Genomic DNA, 20,110 nt, shown 5'->3' with positions numbered 1-20,110 from the left:
TGAAGGCAGCTATAAAAGATACAAACTTCAGATTGAGCAGTGCTTAGTGCTTCAAGCCTAAAAAACTGAGACTGTCTCTTTAATTGCTGATAAATGCGATATATATCTACACAAAGCAAAAAAATACTTCCAAACTGAGGAGCTGTGTGATATGTAGTCAAGTTTTGCATTGTGTGATCTATAAAAGATGTCATCTTGCACTTAAAATATTCAACTGAGCTAATCTAGTTTTGGAGACACACGTTAGTAAATAACTCCAATTAGGCTGCGGTCCTGGGGGATTCATTTAAGCTGAACTTAAATTAACAGTTGTTTGTTACACACTGAAAATGCACATTTTATGTGCAAGTGCATGTAACTAGAGATAGAAAATGAACAAGCTGAGCAAATTCGTATACCAAAGCGTTAGGTTATGTGTGTTCCTTAAGAACAGGGATATTCAGTTTGTATGAATATCTGGAGGTAATTCCATTTCCCATCAGTTGAACATCAGCTGCCCCTTTTAGCACCAACATGGTGGGTGTTTATTGTGTAAATCAATTGATAAGATTTACAAATTGAGCCCTAAATCCTCTGACTTTTTGACAGATTTTTAAAATTTTAACTGAATTCACGCAGTGTGGTAGATTCCTTCTTAAAATGCCTTCAGTCCCTGCTGTGATTGACAGGGTAGAGCTTCATTATGCAGTTTGCTAGATGGGCCGATTATGGCTGTGAATGCGTGAACAGGATGAATGAGAGGAAAGTGTAATTGATTCTATCTGTGGTCAGCTGGTTCATTAGTGGAGTGTGAACGCACCGCGCTTGCTTCTGTAAGGGAAGAAATGAGAGAAGCCGGTTTGTACTTTTCGGTTGTTTCAGAAAAATTCATTGTGTTAATACTTTTGCCATCTAGTGTCACTTTAACGAAGAATGAGGGAAGAGTAAATTACATCAAAAGTAAATTGCATCGGTCTTCCAGGTTGGTTTCTGAGGCACAGTCACTTCATCCTTGTTTTGTCTTGGCCTGCGCTGCTCTGCCCTTTATGTGTATGAGTGCGGGTAAAAACTGGTGTGACAAACAGCATGTTAAGGTGTAGTGACTGACTTCTTTAATGAAGAAAACCGGAGAAAAGAAGCCTCATTGGTCTTCTTACATATAGAGCAGATGTGTTTGCATTTTTGGCTGGCCTATACAGAAGTTTGATGGGAGAGTCGCTGTGCTTTTGAAGTGTCGATTAAATGAGCGAATTACATTTATTTACACTAGTGGTGGAGTAGTGACAGGGATGTTTTTAAATGCTTAAGTGCCTGTTACATCTCCAGATTAGTCTGTGGCTTACATAAGGTTCAGTGGTCTGCTTCTATTATAGTGTTTCAGGGGGAAAGAAGATGACGCTGAACAGAATCAAGTAGAGAGTGCACACACAAATCGGTGTGTGATTGCCCTGGGCCTGTTTTGGCCACTAGAATTTCAAAGCACATGCCTGAACGTCAAATGACCAAAAAGAGAAGGTTATATCCTGTAAGCTCTCTGTGGAACAAGCATATGTTGCAACGCAAATCTTCGAAAAGCCAGTGTGAAAATAACACGTTTCAGCCCCAAAAGAGCTCCAAAACACAGTTGCACAGTGTAGATCTGTGCTGATGCTTTTATTCAACCGCCTCTACCTCCTCTTTGGAAGCATTTCTGTAGGAAAAAGTATCTCCTTTCCTTATAAATATCACTTTAAAATTAAGCAGCTTGGTTAGCATTAAAGCAGTTTGATGCATTGCTGTGGCCTTGACTGAGGATCTCCCTTATTCTGGGCCTCACTGTGCTGTTAGAGCTGTGAGCAAACAGCTCTGCGCTGGGTACACAGGGAAAGTGATTTACGAACACACGGATTGCAGCTTTCTGTTTAATGAAGTTTCTTATCAATGTGCTTGGCTGGAAGACTGGCCGTAGTAAATCAGAAGCTTCAAAGCAGTGCTGGCAGCTTCATTTGACACGAAAATTAAAATACTACAAACGGTGAATGTGGTATTCTCTGAGAGCTGGCTGTTCCAACTTTTTCTCTGTTTATGTAGTTTGCAAGAACAAAAAAACACATGAGAGGACACTTTGGGGAAATGTTCATATCCCTTTCTCCTGTTTGACCTCATTAAGAAGAGCTCCGATGGCAAAGCGGTGCAGGAGGTCCAAGAAGAAACAGGTGCTGTTTGGTAGCAGGGATCTCTACCAGGCCTTTCCAGCCAAACAAAATCTTTTTGGAGTTTCTCTGCATTTTCCCCAGTTTAAAAATCTTCAGGTTATGAGATCACTTCTGTTTCACGCCATTGTGCTTCTGCATATGTGCAGTGCATCTTCAGCCCATCATCATGTTCATCCCCTTGGTGCTGGGGACTGGTGCTCCCATCTTGGTTTCCCTCTGCAGTCAGGTTGCCTTCCTCTGCGGTGAAACTCATCCCTGCACGTGCCCTGCGATGGTCCTTTGCCATCGCTGAAGCCCGACTTGGAAGTCATGTTTGCTTCAGGAAGGCTTCTTTGGGGTGGATGCTCGTTCTGGCCCTGGCTATACTCATATAGAAGGTGGTCAACTGGGGTTTGCACGTCTGTGTTTGTCCTCACCTGGCGGTGCTGGAGGTTTGCATTTGGTGATGCAGCTGTAGCGGGTGGCCAGGGTAGCAGTTCGGCCCCTTTATGTTCTCAGACAAATGCCTGTAGACCTCCATGCTCCAGCACACCCACCCTCCTTCGTTCTCCAGCTCCACAGCGTAGAAATTTCCCCCCCCCCCGCCCCATCTACACAGAGCTGGAGAATGTGTGAGCAGAAAGGAAACCTCATTGTGACAGACAAGCTGCAAGATTGACACAGTCTTTGTAGATAATATTAAAAATAAATGGCTCTGCTTCAGCCTATGAAGTCTCATCCTCGTACATTAACTGTATGGGCTGAAGGGGGAAAAGCTGTTTTATTTTCTGGTCTGTTTGCTTTATGCCTGTTTAATCTCAAAGGGTTTTTACCTGCTTACAAACCTTAACATATTGTGGAATAGCCTGTGCAGAATAATGAATAGTTTAGACAATGTATGTATACACTGATTTTACTGACAATGTACTACAATGAAATTATTACTTCCCTGTTTGTCTGCTGACCATGAAACTGGCACTTCATTAATGCTGCTCCACTAGTAAAATCTTACTCTATCATGTGTTTCACAATAAGAATGTGCCTAAGTATTTTTGCAAACGCTACTCTGTAAACAATTACAAAAGTTTTGATGATTTATAAACCAATTCATAACCATCTCAAGTGTCTTGTCTAAAGATCCAGCTGTGATGAGTTTGTAAAAGTTAAAACATAAAAGCTAATAATCGCATTGAAGGTTACCTATCTATGTGAAGTGTCTGGTGCAGTGGTAGAGGGTTGGTGATGAAGCACCATGAAAGTGCTAAATCAGGAAGTTCTGGAAAAAAAAAGAATAACATATCCCATTCATTGAGCTGAGAGTGTTTTAAATTAGTGTTTAATAATGGAAGACTAAAGGAATGGAGTGAAACATTTAATGAGTGAAATGCATCTAGAAATTATACCAAGGGGAGTTTTGTACAGAAAGACTCAAGCAAGGATTTGGTACTTGGGCTGTTCCCCAAATCTCCTTCTTGCTAAGTAAGTAATTAATATTTTAAGCTATTAGGCTTCAATTTTAAACAGCTGCACCTTGAAATGCAAGTTAACTCAGCCTTAGCAGAAAGAGGGAAATCTTTTATGATTCTTTCTTTTATTCACCATTTACACTTTAAAATAAAGTTGATTTTATGGCCATAGCTTTATTTGGATTTTATTTACTGGGTGTTGTGAATTTGAAACGCGTCACAGTGCCTTTGATATTAGCGTGTGTAAATGTAAAATGACCTTGATTGAGGTCCCATTCACTGGTATAGTCCTTTCCCTTTGCTCAGTAACAAAAACAAATAAGAATTAAGAAAAAAAAGCCAAGAGAAGCTTTTTCTTTGTCTGAAGTTGCCAAGTGCCAACATTTCTGAACAGAAACCTTCCTTGCAAAGTTTCAACCCGAAGGAACCTGCTGTGGTTGTGGGCTGAAATTACGGTCTTTCCTAATGGTGATGCTCACACAACCTTATTTCCGCAAGCAGAAGCAAACTTTAAACTAGCTGTGGTGTTTCTTTTTTCCTAGGCCTTAATAGTTCTCTGTTTATTATAGTAGCTAAAATGCATCTTAAAAACAAATTTTAAAAGGCAAACCAAAAATAAAGGACAAAGACTCACCTACTTGATGGTTCAGGGTTTGCTGGAGTTGCCGTCTGGCAGCTATGAGGTTGAACAGAAATTATCCGAAAATGACTGGGATCAAAATGTAAATGTAGAGTAGTTAGTGGAAATAGAGAGTAGTTAACCTTTTATTTACTCCTCAGTCGGGTGGTTTTCTGGAGCGGTTGGGAAGTTTGGCTCTTGCGGGCTTGAGTTTCCCATCACAGCTGGTGTGTTTCTGGGCACTGATATTCTCTGACCTGAATTTATTTTGCTGAATGTCGATACTTGCTGACTGATGTAAAGAAAAGCTTTGGAAATGTTCAAAACATGCCTTAGAATGTAAGTCACCTTTTAAGTAGTAGAGACCAAGATTCAACAAATGATGTCAAGATTTTTTTCATGTTTGACCATTTTCACTTGCACTTGGGTGTAGGTTGGATGGAAATAATCAAAAACAGCTTGGAAAGAGAATAATGGTGTGAGTTCTGTAGGATTTGCAAATAAATTAAAATACTCTGGATTGTAATAACAGCAGATGTTGCTTGGAAACCTGTCTCGTATGGGACAGAAACACAACCTGGCCAATAGAACCAGCAGTACCAGAACTGAAAGCGTTTGCCTAATCCTTTTCTGTAGTAAAGTTGTGAAAAATAGTACCTCTGTTTATTGCTGCTGCTGTATATTGTATGGGGATGATAAGGGGGAAAAAAAGTATCTGACATTATAACTCATTCTAGTGTATTCACACATGCTGGGGAAAATGATGTTTGAAAAGTAAATGTGCTTCCTTCTAGTTAAGTGAGGGGTGTGGAAAAATCCTAACACCTTTTAGTTTGTAGATGTATTTTCAAGGTTGTTTCAGCTGGGTGTTGTGGGGGTGGTGGTTAGTGATTTGTTGTTGGTGGTTGGTTTTGGTTTTAGTCATTTTTCTTATAGCACTTTGGAGACTTTGATTGCAGCATCTGATTTGGATGAGCCCAGAGACATCACACCTGAGATATTTCCTGACTATACCTTCCCTTTTTCTTCATTAAGTTCCTTCAAACAGAATATTTTGAGTTATTGCATGGTGTCTCCATCTGGCCTGATATGAGAGGAAAGCACATTCTTTGAATAACTAACACATCCATAGGTCACGACTTAAAGTATGAGACAAAAATGGTGACCTGGGTATCACCATCAAAGTTCTGAGGTCTTGTGTAGTGAACTTTCCCAGTGAGGGAACCTTCAAGGGCTGAAAACAACTGGGGGTTTCAAACACTTGTGAAATATTTACACTTGTACAGCCCTGAAGATTTAGGGTATTTATGAGAACATTTAATCTATCCCGCATGTAGATTGCAGGGCATGTATAACAAGCATTAAGTCAATTTTCCTCATCTAGTCCTTCAATCCAAATACTTAAAAATTTAGACTTTACTGCTTTTAATTTTTATTTAATGATCAATGTTGCATCTTTTTATATGGTTTCCAATCATAATTTTCTTACAATATAATTCCTACCTCTGTCTCTAGGTATTATACAGAATGAATTTACTTGCAATAAATCAATAAATAGGCCACATTAAGGCAGCTAGAGTATAATTTTTATTTTATTTTTAATTTCTTGCAGATGTGATCCATACTGTGGGGCCGATCGCAAGAGGCCATCTCACCGACACTCATAAAGAAAACTTGGCAAATTGCTATAAATCCTCTCTGAAACTGGCAAAAGAAAACAACATCAGATCAATTGTAAGTACTCTGTGAGAACACATTGTTGTTTTTTCTAATTTGGATCTTTGTTTTCTTGCTGTAGAATAATAATAAATATAATGGTAGGCTTCCAGAAGGATTTCTTGCTGTAGGTAATGTGAAAAAGCAAGAAATTAAGTATCATTTGACAAAAATAGTTGTTAGAGAAAGGGATATGGTTATTTTAGGAGAAAAGGAAAGCTGGCCTGGTAGTAGGTTTAAAAACAGCTGAATAAATAAGGAAGAGAGGGAGGTGTCCTCCTGGTTAGTTTCCTAAATGTTGAACCAAGAAGGAGGGCGTCACCTGGGAAGAACTTCACACCTTATGGGTCAGTTTGGCTGGTTATGTGATAACACGTGTTCAGCAACTTAGAAAATATGTTTAATGTAAAAAAATGTTAATTGAACCAATGGTATTATATGGCGGTGAAACACTCTGGAAGGAAAAGTGATTAACATGAAAAATCAGAAGTGGAAGATAAAAGGTTTTTGAGGAGGGGGTAGGACAGGTCTAGGGCTTTGAGCCTGAGTTAGATGTACTCTTCAGAGCCAACACTGATGGATATTAGTTATGTCTTTCTTTCTGGAGAAACCTGTGCTCTCTTCACACTTTTTCTGCTGATGAAGTGGTCTCTGTACTTCTCAAACATGGTGTCCAGTGGTCCCCGTCTTTGGCATTACCCAGCCCCAAAACAGAGGTGGTACCCAATTGAGTTATTACTTGATATTTTTCTTTTTCTTTTAATGCTAGGCACATAAGTCAGAACTGAAAGCAACCTTGGGGTGGGGGGCATGTTTCGAACTTCTCTGTGGGATTGTTTAAACGCACAAGGATGTTTTTGTCCTGCTGTGATTCTCATTGGAGCCAGTAAGATCTCAGTGCTGTTGCTCCTGCATTCATCCTCATTCCTGCCTTCAGTCTCTGGGCAATTACATGCTGCTTCTGGGGTATTCAGCTTAGAGAGAATAATGTTTCTAACATGCAGCGGTGTGGGGGAAGAAAAGAAAGAAATAATAATGAAAATGTGTAAAAAAGCATCTTGAAATAATAAAGGAAAAGGTGACGGTAGACAGTCAGTGCTGGTAGTCCTTGCGTCTGTAGGGATCCTGTAATTTTAGAACATTCTAGGTGGTAGCTTGGTCGTAACACGGAATAATAAAGAATGGTCATACTCATGGGTTGCAGGAAAACTAGCCTGGTATTTTAGTAATAAAAGATGACCACAGGAGAAATCATCCATGGATTATTTCCTTTCTGGTTAAGAGCTGTTGACTGTGCACCTGTTTGAGATAAAAAATACTCGACACCCGGACTCGCAGAACACAGCTGCCCAAGCTGAACAGGAGCCAAGAGCCATTCATTCGTACCGGCATTAAGAAGCTTAGCAAGCAATATGGATTTTAAAGTCCACATTGGCAGATCACAGACTGTTCTGAAAAGCCCTAAGTCCAGTGATTTCAGTGATGCTTTGGGAAGTGAAGGCTACTTGAGCACTGGCCCTAATGAACAAATCAGGCCCGGAGCAAAGTGAAATGTATAATTCATTCAGTTAAGGAGCAGTAGATTACTGTGAGTCTGAAGAAAAGAATACAAAGTGCAAGTGGCTTTTGCAAGATCTAGCGTAGCAGACATCAAGGGAAAGGAAAGAAAAATACCTGCAGACTTCTGAGGCTTGTAGAGACCAAGTAGAGAGAACATAAGTGAATATTGATTCAAATAGGCAACATCTGAGTGTGGACTGGATTATGGCAGCAGATATATTTGCTATAGGGAGAAGATAAAAACTGGAGGGGCAGGGAAGTTACCTGTGTAAATTAAGGAAGAGAAAATAATCGGTGCTGATGGACAGTATATTGTGCGGGCCTCTGTGACAAGAAGATGAAATGAGCATGGGAAAGAGGGAAATGAAGAGTTTTTAAATAGGTACTGAGTAAATGCAGGAAAAGCAACCTACTTATAATTAAATAGGTAATGATGATAATAAGTTGTAGAATACGAAAAGAATTAACTAAACTAGAAAGCATGGGGTACTAGTAGTTGTACCAAGTGAGAAGGAAACAAGGAAGCATGAAATTATTGTAACAAGGTGAAGGTGTTACCCTCCAAACAGAAAGGACAGCAAGTTTAGGAAATGATGCAAAAAGAGGTGTGGGGGGGGGAACCCACCACAATTCAGTTTAGACCATGAATTGTGTCATAGGAATTAGAATTGCTGGAGGCATTATGAATGGAGAGTAGTGATGAATGGCCCCGTATTGAGTTGGGCAGAAGTGTGCAGGGTGACTCAGGGTGCACCACTAAACACAGTTTAATTTAACATCTTTATTAATGATTTTTGAAGCGTACATAAACAGCTCATTAATTACATTTACAAATGATGCTACATTAGGCAGTGTTGCAAACGCCAGAAAGGGACAGAGATGTATGATGACAATTGATTACAGAGATGGCGAATATAACCTCGTCCAGCATCCGCCGCCGCACCAGAGGGGAGTTTTTGCCTCCACTTCAGTGGGGGGCAGATCAGAACCAGAGCTCACAGCTACTGAGTAACTCAGCACGGGTAAAGATGAAATAGCATCTGGTGGGGAAAAATAACCCAGTTCGCAAACAGTCAAAGGGATGAGCATGCTGGAAACCAGCATAATGAGAAAATGGTCTTGAATAATGAGCCTCAAATTAGATATACTTACTGCAGTCACTTGTTTTGTTTCAGTATTATATGTATTGTTGAGCTGCCTATAAATGATGAATGCCGTAGAGGTTGTAGTTTCTGTTCAAAATGGACTGGGGAGAACAGGAATAAGATTTAAAATAGATCAAAACTCACTTATATGTGTATGTAGATGTTTTACGTACTGAGGAAGGAAAGCAGTGGTCTTGAAACACTGTGTAAATTGTGAGATGCAGCTTTGTGGAGGGGGGAAGAGAAGAATGTCATTGTGTATATGACAAAATGAGAAATAAATGGTGTAGCTGATATTAATTTGGGTTGTGTTTGTGTCCAAGGTGAGGTAACCAGACACGGATGAGAGCAACTCTGTGCTAACTCTTGGGGGAGCACTCAAATCTCATTGGAAAGTGTTATAATCTCAGCATTTAAAAAAAAAAGTGAAACGAGATGAGGGAATATAATAAAACACCAGTCAGTGTCATTGCCAAGGTTCGTAATTCACCAGCAGCCCAGCTATGGGTGAGGATTTCCATAGCCATTAAGGCAGAAAGAAGAGCCTCAGGAACAAATTTGATCACCCACAGGATTCTTGAGAGAGAAATCAAACATCCCCTGACGTTTGTCTCCCACTCCTGCTTTCTCAGACCTTTTATGTTCAATGTAAGGTTTCGAATGCCACATTGGCTCTTTTCATACTGGAGTTCGTCTCTCTCAGGTCACTTACTCCATCTTTTCGCTTACTAGAAGTAAAGTGTATGTTTGTATTTGCTCCTGTTATCTGGCATTCCTGAAAACATGCATCGCTTTTTCCTTCGCACTTGTTTATGTAGCTGTGCCCACTGTCAGACACTTGAGTTACTCTTTGTGTGCTCATCGGCGCTGGGTGCACCTTTTGTGTTGGATGGGCCTGTTATTTATACAGTTAAGAGGATACTTGAGACGTTGTTTCTGTTTATCTCCACCTAAGTCAGTACAGATCAATGAGAGAGAAGATTTGGTAATCCAAGGAATTTATTTTAGGAGTAAATAGTTGGAATTTAAGCAAATTAAGTTTATTAAATGTTCAGAATAGTTTCCTCGTAGTGTAAAAAATTGTATTTTGATGTTGGTCTCTTAAACACATCAGTGGCAGTTGCTGTCTTGCATCAATTAAATCTCTGCTGCCTGAAACACTGGGAATACATTATAGGCACCAAATCTTTCCTGAAGAAGAAATGCTAAAAATATTCTGCTAGATTAGTCTTCTGTTTCCTGTGTTGCTTTTTTAAATAAGAGTCTTATAAGGCTAAATAATTGTTAGATTATCAAGCTTGGAGAGTTGTACTCATTGTATTCGGGGATTAAGTTGGTCCCCTCTTCATGCATTGCTTGAAATTATTTACTCTGTGTGTTCTGACTTTCTCAGAGGACCTCCTGTCCTGCTTCTCTTTGCATACGCTGCTTTGAAGCCGCCTGATATCTTAAACTTTTCTGAACATCAAGCATTTCCCTGCCACATACTTCATTCACACTTTGCTTGTGGTTGAAAAAAAATCGTAATCAATTGAGGTCAGTCAGAGCTGAGATTGCAGTTAATCAGACACTTTCTGAATTAAACAGAAAGTTTTTTAAAAAGTTGTACATTTTTGTGGCTGGGTCCGAGTCCAAAGTGTGTTTGCAGGGAAGGGAGGTTGGTGCTGATCCCTCACCCATACGGCAAGGCCGGGTTCCTCTGCCACGGGGGCAGAAATGGAGAAGTTCTGTTGGGGACAGCAGCTCTGCTGTTGTTCAGGACCGTGTTTGGCATTGCTGTCTTCAGGATCACTTCTTGTTGGCAGGGGGTGAACTGTGAAGCTTTATAAGAAGCATTTCTTTAGATGGCGCTCTGTGACCTCCACCTCCTGGGAGGATTGTGGCTGGTGTGTGGGGGTTGGAGGAAATCCTCACAGAAGGTGGCTTTGTGAGTTGCTGAAGGAGACCTGCTTACTGCCACCAAATATATTAACAGGCTTAAATACAAAATACAGACATTTTTCCTATCAGATCCCTAGAGTCAGGTAGGGAAGAGCTCACGCTATTCTAGAGACTTCCTAGGTTTGCTGTTGCATTATAAATAAATAAATAAATAAATAAATGTCTAACAGTCCATCTTTCTGCCTGGATCACAGAATAGTTTGGATTGGAAGGGACCTTCAAAGCCCATCCAGTGCCACCCCTGCCATGAGCAGGGACATCTTCACCAGATCAGGTTGCTCAGAGCCCCGTCCAGCCTGGCCTGGGATGTCTCCAGGGATGGGGCATCCACCACCTCTCTGGGCAACCTGGGACAGGGTTTCACCACCCTCATTGTGAGACATTTCTTTCTCATGTCTGGCCTGAATCTCTCCTCCTTTGGTTCAAAACCATCAACCCTTGTCCTGTTGTAACAGGCCATGCTAAAAAAAGCTGTCCCCATCTTTCTTACAGGCCCCTTTTCAGTACGAAAAGGCTGCAATAAGGTCTCCCCCGAGCTTCTCTTCTCCAGGCTGAACAACCCCAGCTCTCTCAGCCATGGATGTTTGTTATAGATGCCCAAGATTAGTCCTGCTCCAGGGAAAGCCTCTTCACTGGACTGTGCTGCTCAGCACAACCACCCTGTTCTTTCTTTCTATAGTGTAGAAAGGCAAAAGGCCATATAGAAATCCTTCAGAACTGAGAGAACCCATTCAGGGGCTGACTTGCTCATGTTCAGGTCGAGTGGAAAAGCCACCGTTTGGCTTTTCCAGTGAAACAGCTGGTGGCCTGTAATGATGGGATATTTCTGGAAGGGTAAGTTGTCTCTTTTGACCCTGGATAAAACGGGTCCCTCTGGTGCATGCAGGTTATGTTGCACTTTGGTTAGGGCTATTACAAAAATATGCTAAATAAGGTTGGGAAATGCTTTTTGAAATCCACATTGTTCATCTATATTTACATCAGTGTACACAAGACATATAACTAGTTCTGCGTATGCAGTCCTTTTATATTAAAGTATTATTTGAGGCTTTGTGAGATAACTATTCCTTTCACATTAAGTTAATATACAGGGAGTTCAAACTCATATTTTCACAAGTGTTTTTCACAAACAAGGGTCATTTAATTTTATTTGTTGTCCTGGTGTTGCTCAAATAAATAACAATACTAACATATCTAATTTGTACAGAAATAAAACCTATTATTCATGTAAAAAATACATCAAGAAAGGTACCTCTTACGTATCTGTTCATAGCACTTAAGAAATAACCTAATTGTGGTTTTAATTGATTTAAATATTTGTTCTCACCTGTAATTATGGATTTTTAAAGTAGACTTTGCAGCTGTGCAGTGTTATCCTTGGTATTTGTATCTACCTTTAAAAGGAAGGTGTACTTGTGATAGGCTGCCCTGTTTCTTTGAGATTTGTTTGAGTGAAGATGTATTTAGCCACGGCCATGCCCGAATCTTCACATTTTCCTCATGGACCTAAATTATTAATACCGATTTCAAACCCAGAGTGTTCTCAGCAAGTCCTGTGCTAAATTATAAAATTAATCAGAGGAATTTTACTTGGATTGTAGAAAGACACTTGGAATGGTGTACTGTAAGGTATTGGTCTAACAGATTGTTTTACAGTCTTGCCTTTACCTGTCTTGTTCTCTCATGATGTGGAGTAGTTTTAAGGAAAAGTAAGGCAATTTTTTTCTAATATTTTAAGGAAACTTATTTCCTGCTGAGAATGTTGCCATAGCAATGAGTTATAAGTCTGAAATTCTTAAGGCTTGACTTTATTTTATCATCTGGTTTTCTGATATAGATTCATATCCATCAATCAGAAGAGTTACCTTGGAAGGAAATTTCCGCAGCATCATAAATCCACTTAATTTGTTTCTTTGAAGCACTTGTTTAACTATAGCTATGATATGACTGATTTTTTTTCCATTTTCAAAGTGAGTTTTCTATCTAGCTTGGCTTTTTACATCTACATCAGATGAGGAGGTTATGATCTTTCTTTTTGGCTACAGAAATTGTCATAGCCGGCCATGCTTTTGTTAACCCAAGGTGAACCTGCTGCTGCGTGTTGCTTGTGCTCCCAACCATTTCTTTCAAAATGATCTTGGCAGATTGAATCACGAGACAGTTTCTTCAGTAAAGATTTTGTTAAGTAAGATGTATCCAGCAAGATCAAGTGTAAATGGTTACAGCTAAACAGAGATACTCATTCAACTGAGAAAGGTTGAGGGATGATTGTAGCCCTAGGCAGAGGTTCCTTGGAGAATTAAGCCGGAGTTTGTAGTGGATGATGCACTGGGAGTGAGTTGACAACCTGTTGTGGGGAAAACTGAGAAAGGAGTAGCTGTAGAGTGACAATTAAATCTGTGAATTTATCTATTGCTCGACTTCAATGAAGTTGACTTGACTGTTGTGTCCAGCATAGGGAACTGGAGACAGATTTTTTTTAGCCAGGGATGGTTAGAGACTTAGAAGCAGCACCAACAGCAGAGTGACAGAAAACATATATATATATATATATATATATATATATATATAAATAATATTTATATTTATTGAAACCCAGGTTCTTAACGCACTAAGTGCTTCCAAAAGCCCAAAGGTTGGGCTCCAGCTGCAAGTCCATTGCAGCCTTGTGGAAATTGGTCACGGCAGGAGCCGACAGATTGTTTTATGTTGCAAACAGAGTTCCTTTAAAAACAACATGTTTTTAATGCGGTTGTGTTTTCTTGGTTTGTTTTGGTCACACAGTTGCACAATTCTGGGGGGTTTTCTCTTTTGTTGTGTGTTTGTGGTTTTGGTGGGGAGTTTTTTGTGTTTTTTTTGGTTGTGTGGTTGCGTTTTTATCTTTTCCTCCTTCTTGTTAATTTGTTTTTACAGCCTTGCCAGTGTGCCACTGGGAATGGTTTTCCCATTGAGATAAATGCCTTTGATTTCTGTTTCTCCTGCTACCCGGCTTTCCTTCCATCTCACCACAGAGGGTTTTGTACAGACACTGAGAAGATACCCGGGTTGGGGCGCCCATACAACTCATGCAATGATGTTCTAACCACTTGTGTACACTTGTTTGCTTTTCTTAATTATCGGTTTAAATTTTGTAAATTTACCTATTCAGTATGTATTTTCTAGGAGGAAGTGGATTTGTTTTATTTGATGCCTGAGGCATATTGTGGTATTTTTTTTCTATGGCCAGGAGCAGCTGAGAGGGACACACGGGTCAGTCACAGATGTTTCATAGCCAGGTACCACATGGAAATTATTCATGGTAATGGTGGTGTGACCTGATGCTGATTCTTCCTCTTTTTAAATATGACATGATGACTTCTGAATAAGGATATCCCTTTTATTTTTCCTCCCCTCTCAGCTGTCCCAGGTGTTTAGAAGTGATTTGAGTACAGACTGGAGCAAGTGCTTGAACTTGTATTGACTCATCTCAGGGTGCTGGGGCTTAGATGCTGCACCAAGTGTTGTTATCAGAGGATGGAAGGCACTGTGGTCCTTTGACCTGCCTGGTTCATCTTCTGCCTGACAACAAATAACTGTCTAGATAGTATAAAGAAACAATAGCAGTGCTTTAATAAACATTGCATTGCTAGGGAGGAGTCTCAGCTATCCATTCTGTTGTTCTGTGATATTAGTCTTGTAGTCGTTCTGCACCATGGTGATTTTGTGATGTGAAGAGGGAGAAAGGTTAGTTATTTTTGTTAGGTTTAATGAAATGCAGAATCTACACTTAAAAATGAACTGGTGGAATAAAAAGTAAATCGCTTATTGAAGAATAAATTCTGCAAGTTTGTGTATATGGTGGGTTTAACGTGTGATAATTTGCCCATCACCCTGTGGGAATCCTGTGCTTGAAAGGATGAAACTTTCTAGAAAACACTGCCTGTTGGCTGGATAATTGGGGAACTGTCTCATTAGGGAAGGACAAAGTACGAACCTGTCAGACAGTGGACCAAGATGCTACTTATATGAGACAGCTCATAAAATCTAGGGATTGCTGGAAAGTCTACACTGTGAAGTGCAGGGGAAGAAAATGATTTATGTTCCAGTGCAGAGGAAATTGTACTGCAAAAAAAACCCTCTTCATTTTGATTGAAAAAGGAAAGAAAATGTTAAAGTAGACTAGAGGAATACTTGTTTGTAGTGGAAATTCAGAGCGCAAGTTGATGGCATGTACAAGTTCCTAACAAAGCCCATGAAGCTGGTGGGCTGAGGCCATCAGGCTCCGTCCAAAGTCAGCGTTGCCCTTCTACTTTATTGTCTTCTGCTGACCTATTCCCTGTCACCTTCTTTGCAGTTTGTAGGCGCTTTGGGAGGGCTTGTATTTGCTCTATAAGGACAGTCTGTATGTGCTGCAAAGGTGCAACCCCTGTTAAGACTCACAGGATTCACCAGTAATAGCAGTAACAGAAAATAATAGTTGCAACAGGGACTTTGTCTGGCAGACGCTTACTTGCCACTACCAGGCTATTTTCCTTGTAATTTAATGGTGAAGCAAAGAACACGTGATGCTGAATTTAACACTTCATGGTGCTCATGAGGTCCTGTCAGTTGGCATTTTTCATCTAATAATTTTGAGAGACTTCTGTACCTCCTGTTTGTTTAAACATTGCCTTAATTTACCTGTACAAAGAATGAGCTATCATGTGAAATTCGTATCTGCTTTTTTTTACGTGAAATTGGTCCATTTTTCAAATATCAAATTTAAAAAGAAGATTGTTTTGAATGTTTTAATATATATTTATACAGCTAATATACAGGAAATAAAACTAAGAGCATCAATTATTCTGTGTATCAGATGGGTACCACAATACTTAACTAGGTTAAAAATAACATTCATTACAGCATAATATCTGTTTAGGAGAAGAGCCAATATATTGGAAAGCAGTTCTGAAAAATCAACAGAAGGGGCATGTTTTCATGAGCCTTGTTTGCAGGTCATTAAATGTGTTTTCCCTGAATTGCTGCTAGTCACTTGGAGCCACATACATCACACAGAATTGATATAGTATGTCATAGCTACCTATAAAGAAATAGCAATGATCAGTGATTAGCTGCAAAATTTATACCCTGACCTGAGAGGTTTTTAATATTGTTTGAGTATGATTATGTCACATTATCTTTTAAGGCCTGTACAGAGTAAAACCAGTATAACCTGAATGGTCTAATTAAAGTAATATGACAGGTACTTCAGTATTTTATTCTGATGAAATATTAATTTCTTTAATCTGAAAAACTGTTCTCACCAAATATCAACTACATGCAGCCCGTATTGAAGTAAACAGTTTACAGCCTTATTTTTTCAAAGCTGACTTGCTTATCAACTCCTAGTGATGCTGCCAATTAGGATTTAGAAATAGGTTCATAGCACAGATGAAAGCAAATATAGCATGTAGCGTTAGTTGTTTTGGTAAGGATAACTATTTGAGAAAAGATGGGTATTGTAACATGACTTCCCGTAATTTGCCACAGAAAGACATCGCTGCAAGGCGGAGAGAATATTTTAAACTGGGTTAATTACCAGTAGATTAATTCTTTAATTTTACCTTGTTATGCCTTTCCTTCCTAAAAGATGACTCCTCAAGCAAAGCTATAAGCCAGTAACACACATTTCTGTAGACTGCGGTTTGCTTGAGCATTTACTTTACGAGTGGTCTTATTAAAAACTAGTATTTGTGTTCTTTTCATATTGGTATATAGAAAAAATAATATTGAAAACATTTTTCGAAGAAATGACTATATTGCTAGTTTTTGAGTTGCCATACCCTTCTGAACTTTCTCTGACATAAACTGGCTGGGTTAAATCTTGAATCTCAACCTGTGTCTATTCCACACAACCGTGCGCTTCCAGAAGAGGAGCAGACATGACACAATGGGGTTATTTTTCATGCCAAATGACGCAGTTTAGACAGACACCTTGGATTATGACCTCAATTGAGAAAACTTAGGCGGTGTTGGGGTGGAATTATCCGTTACCATGTCCTCCCTGATCATGCAATCCTGACTGCAGCACCATAAACACAGCGCAGCTCCTTCCTCCATTTGTGAGAAAAGGAGGAAAACTGCAAGTGTGTCAGAGCCCATATGGAAGGTGTGAGAGCACCATAAGCCAAACATATTCTTACGTTTATTACCTGTTGGTATTCCTTGCTGTGGAATGCATCCTTCCCTGAGTCAAGCACATGACAAGAAATTTTGCTGGCATAGTGATGATGGGATTAATCCTCTTGATTTGTAAGTAGATGATGCTGTTTCAATGGGACCTCTCTGTGCTCTTGATTTTTTGCATGGCCACCTTTGAAAATATATTTCTTTGGGTTTTGGAGTGCTGGAACTGAAATGTGCCCCCCAACCTTCCCCTACCCGTGGAGCTGAATCTCTTAGTGTTCGCATGATAGAGAAAGTTTTGTTCCTACCTGCCTCCTGCAGAAGGAGAAAACGTTGCCATTGATGATTTTGGATCACCAAAATATTTTTGATATTGATCTTAAATCCTTATCTCCTATTCAGTTCTTATTTATGTTCTTTTCTAAGTCCTTGTGTGAGCATCTTTTCTAACTGGATCATTGCAGATCAGAATTGTGATCTTCAAAGCAAACTACATGATGGTGCAAAGCATTTCTTCATACACCTGTTACATTCAGACATTCCTGTTTGACCTTTTTGTATCTATGCTTGCATTCTCAAATACACCAAGGCTAAGTTAAGTGACCAGGGCAAGCTCAAGACAAATTTAAGTCATCAAACTGTCATCTATTTTCTTTCTGCTGAATTAATGTTTCCTTGCATTCCAGATCCCCTGTTTATGTACTGTGGTGCCATATTTGCTTTCTTCAACATACAAATGCTGTGTTCCCAACATAGTGTTATTAATTACTGCAATCTTGAGTTGTTTTTGTCATTGTCTGTAGATTTTTTCCCTTTTAAGCGTTTACATACTTCCCTCCTTTGATCCTCCAAAGTGTGTTTCATAATTTTAAATTCCATAGGACATTTATTTATCCATTTCCCTAATCTCTCCCCATCTCCTTTTTGTTCTATATTCTCATATGTCTTCATTATTTCACCCCTTTTAAATCAGCTGCAAAATTATGAAGGGTCTTTGACTCTCAGAGCTGCTGAGTTGCATTCTATAGAAGAAAAGTTGTCTCCAGACCAGTGATGGCAGATACAGAAATATTCTCATAAACACGTCTTTATGGCCCTGGCACAGAGATGAGGAGTGTGGTATATAAGCTGAATTTTTGATGCCATGTTAATATCTGAAATTTTGTAAAACACCAGTTCAGAAAACGCAGCTCCCAGTTTTCTTAGGGAAGCAAACCTATAGGACCATGTGCAGGTATAGACAAAGTTAGGTATAAAAGTTTTGCTACAATATGAGAGTCATAAAAAATAGTTTCATTAGACCACCGGTCATTTGGTGGTCAAAGCAGCATATTGCTAAAAAACTGCAGGGCAGTGACACTGTCTGACATTGGTTCATTCAAATAAGCTTCTGTCTGAGAGAGGACGTATATCTATCATATTTCAGAGGCTAATGACGTTAATGACAGCTAATTCTACTTAAGCCTGATGATGGTGGTGACTACAGCTTGTAATTGGGCATTAGGAACAACCCACTTGATAAATTCAAAGATGCTGAGCCAAGTCACCTACCACACTGTTGGCTTTAATTAAAATTGCTAGTGATCGATGGTTTTAAAAGGAAGAACTGCTGGTGTTCTTCATCACCATTTATTGTGCATCATTTCAGTGTTATGTCTGTTTCCTTCATTTGTAGCTCGGGGGGGGGAACACTTTGCTGTTTTCTCATGTTTTGGGCTTAAACTGGATTCATTTCTAAAAGGTCTAGTCCAGCATCATCAACACGAGCTGCAGGATTTCTGCAGGTACCAGAGACAATCGAAATAACTTATCCCATTCTGGCTAAATACTCGCGAATCTCGACCAAAAATAGCTCTGTCATAGCTGCACCATGTGTAGTCCCTGAACTGGGTAGCCTGGATGTGTTAGTCCGATTTATCATCATCCCTTTCCTTTGCAGTGTGGAGGTATTTTAAGTAAATGAAACCATTTTTCTTTATTATCTCCTTGTTAAAAACAAACAGCCCTTGCGTTTTCCCCAAGTGTAGGGTTTCTCTGAATAAATATGCAAAGTATTGTTTCACAAAATGCCATTCTACCAAGTCCCTTTGTACTCAGTGCTGCCAGAGGTGGGAGAGCTGAGATGGTTTATGAAACAAATGTGTGCACCTTGCAAGTGTTGATGAGGTGGTTTGGGGAGAATAATGGAATGCTACACAAGTGTCAGGGAGATTTTGGTTATATGAGAGGCTCAAGAAAATGCTTTGGAGTATAAAATACCAAGGTAAATTCTCACTAGAACCTTAATAATATCCTGGACTGTATAAAACCGTTTCTAGCAGTGTAAAACATCAGATGGTTTGGGCTAAATCGTGAAAGATTTTTAGATAAAGACACCCTTGTAATTCTGGCTTGTGAATAGTACCCATTTCAGTGGTTAAATCTAAAAGAATAGCAAATAGGAAGGGATGCTCAAATGCAAATGCAAGAGCTAGTAAAATCCTACTCAAGGCAGACTTGCAAATTGTATGAATGCTCATGGAGGGGGATAATTAAAAGCAAATGCTGAGTTCTTTGGAGTTCTGGTAGGACTTGGGGGCAGGTCTTGGGAAGGATGAAGGCAAAGAGTTCCTAAAAGTGTATGTGAAATACATCAGCCATATAACCATGTATTGTTGTGAGCACACAGGTGGTGATGTTTAATTGAGCTGCTCCTAAAAAGAGTTGTTGGGGGCTTTTTCAATGTGTTTTGTTCCCTTTGGTGTGTTCTGAGAGGGTGACTCATGGCAGAACGCCAAGGGCAGCAGGGAAGTTTTCACTGAGATGTTTGTGTGTCTCATCTTGGTGTCTTCTGGTCTGCAAAAGATGTGGAATTTCACTACAGAGAAAGAATAGCTGATCAAGACTAAGTGCTCCTCCAAAAATTAACGAGCTATAGTGGTACTATTAATAATCCTAAGGTCCCTCCATCAGTAGGAGGAACTGGTTTGTATTGCCAAAAACCACTAGCGGTTATGAATGCCTGTCCAGACCTTTGTCATAAAAAGGTCTCTGGAAACCTTTTGTGCCCCTAGACTGTTTTTCATTATTTTTGGGGGTTGGTTTTGTTTGTTTGTTTGTTTCTTCTTCATTTGAGTGACTCAGGAGATCTTGTAAATTCTTTGGGTTCTGTGGCCATCAAGGAAAGCACCGTCCTGAAATATTTAGACTTAGAGTCAATGAGCTAAGTTCACATCAAGTGATAGCTCACTTGCAAATGAAAGTACGTTCTTATGCTAAAATATCAGAAAACCTGAAATCTGTAGGTAAAGGGTGTGTGTCCAAGGGACCATAGCCTATTTTTCCCCAAGGTTTTTCTAGATTGTTTCTAGCATGTTTATTAATCTC

General features: G+C 39.6%; 1 protein-coding gene across 14 annotated transcripts in view; it reads left to right on the top strand.

Moving 5' to 3' along the window:
• Positions 1–20,110, top strand: part of MACROD2 (mono-ADP ribosylhydrolase 2) — an 869,250-nt gene that overhangs the window by 503,254 nt on the left and 345,886 nt on the right. For all 14 annotated transcript variants that reach the window (XM_065059857.1, XM_065059852.1, XM_065059851.1 and 11 more), the window contains one exon: positions 5,851–5,972. In XM_065059857.1, the coding sequence (XP_064915929.1) occupies positions 5,851–5,972 (122 nt within the window). The remainder of the gene's footprint in view (positions 1–5,850; positions 5,973–20,110) is intronic.

The sequence above is a fragment of the Columba livia genome, chromosome 3, assembly GCF_036013475.1.
Source record: "Columba livia isolate bColLiv1 breed racing homer chromosome 3, bColLiv1.pat.W.v2, whole genome shotgun sequence".
Lineage (NCBI taxonomy): Eukaryota > Metazoa > Chordata > Aves > Columbiformes > Columbidae > Columba > Columba livia.
Note: the sequence above shows the minus strand (reverse complement) of the source record. Positions and strands in the feature narration are given on the sequence as shown.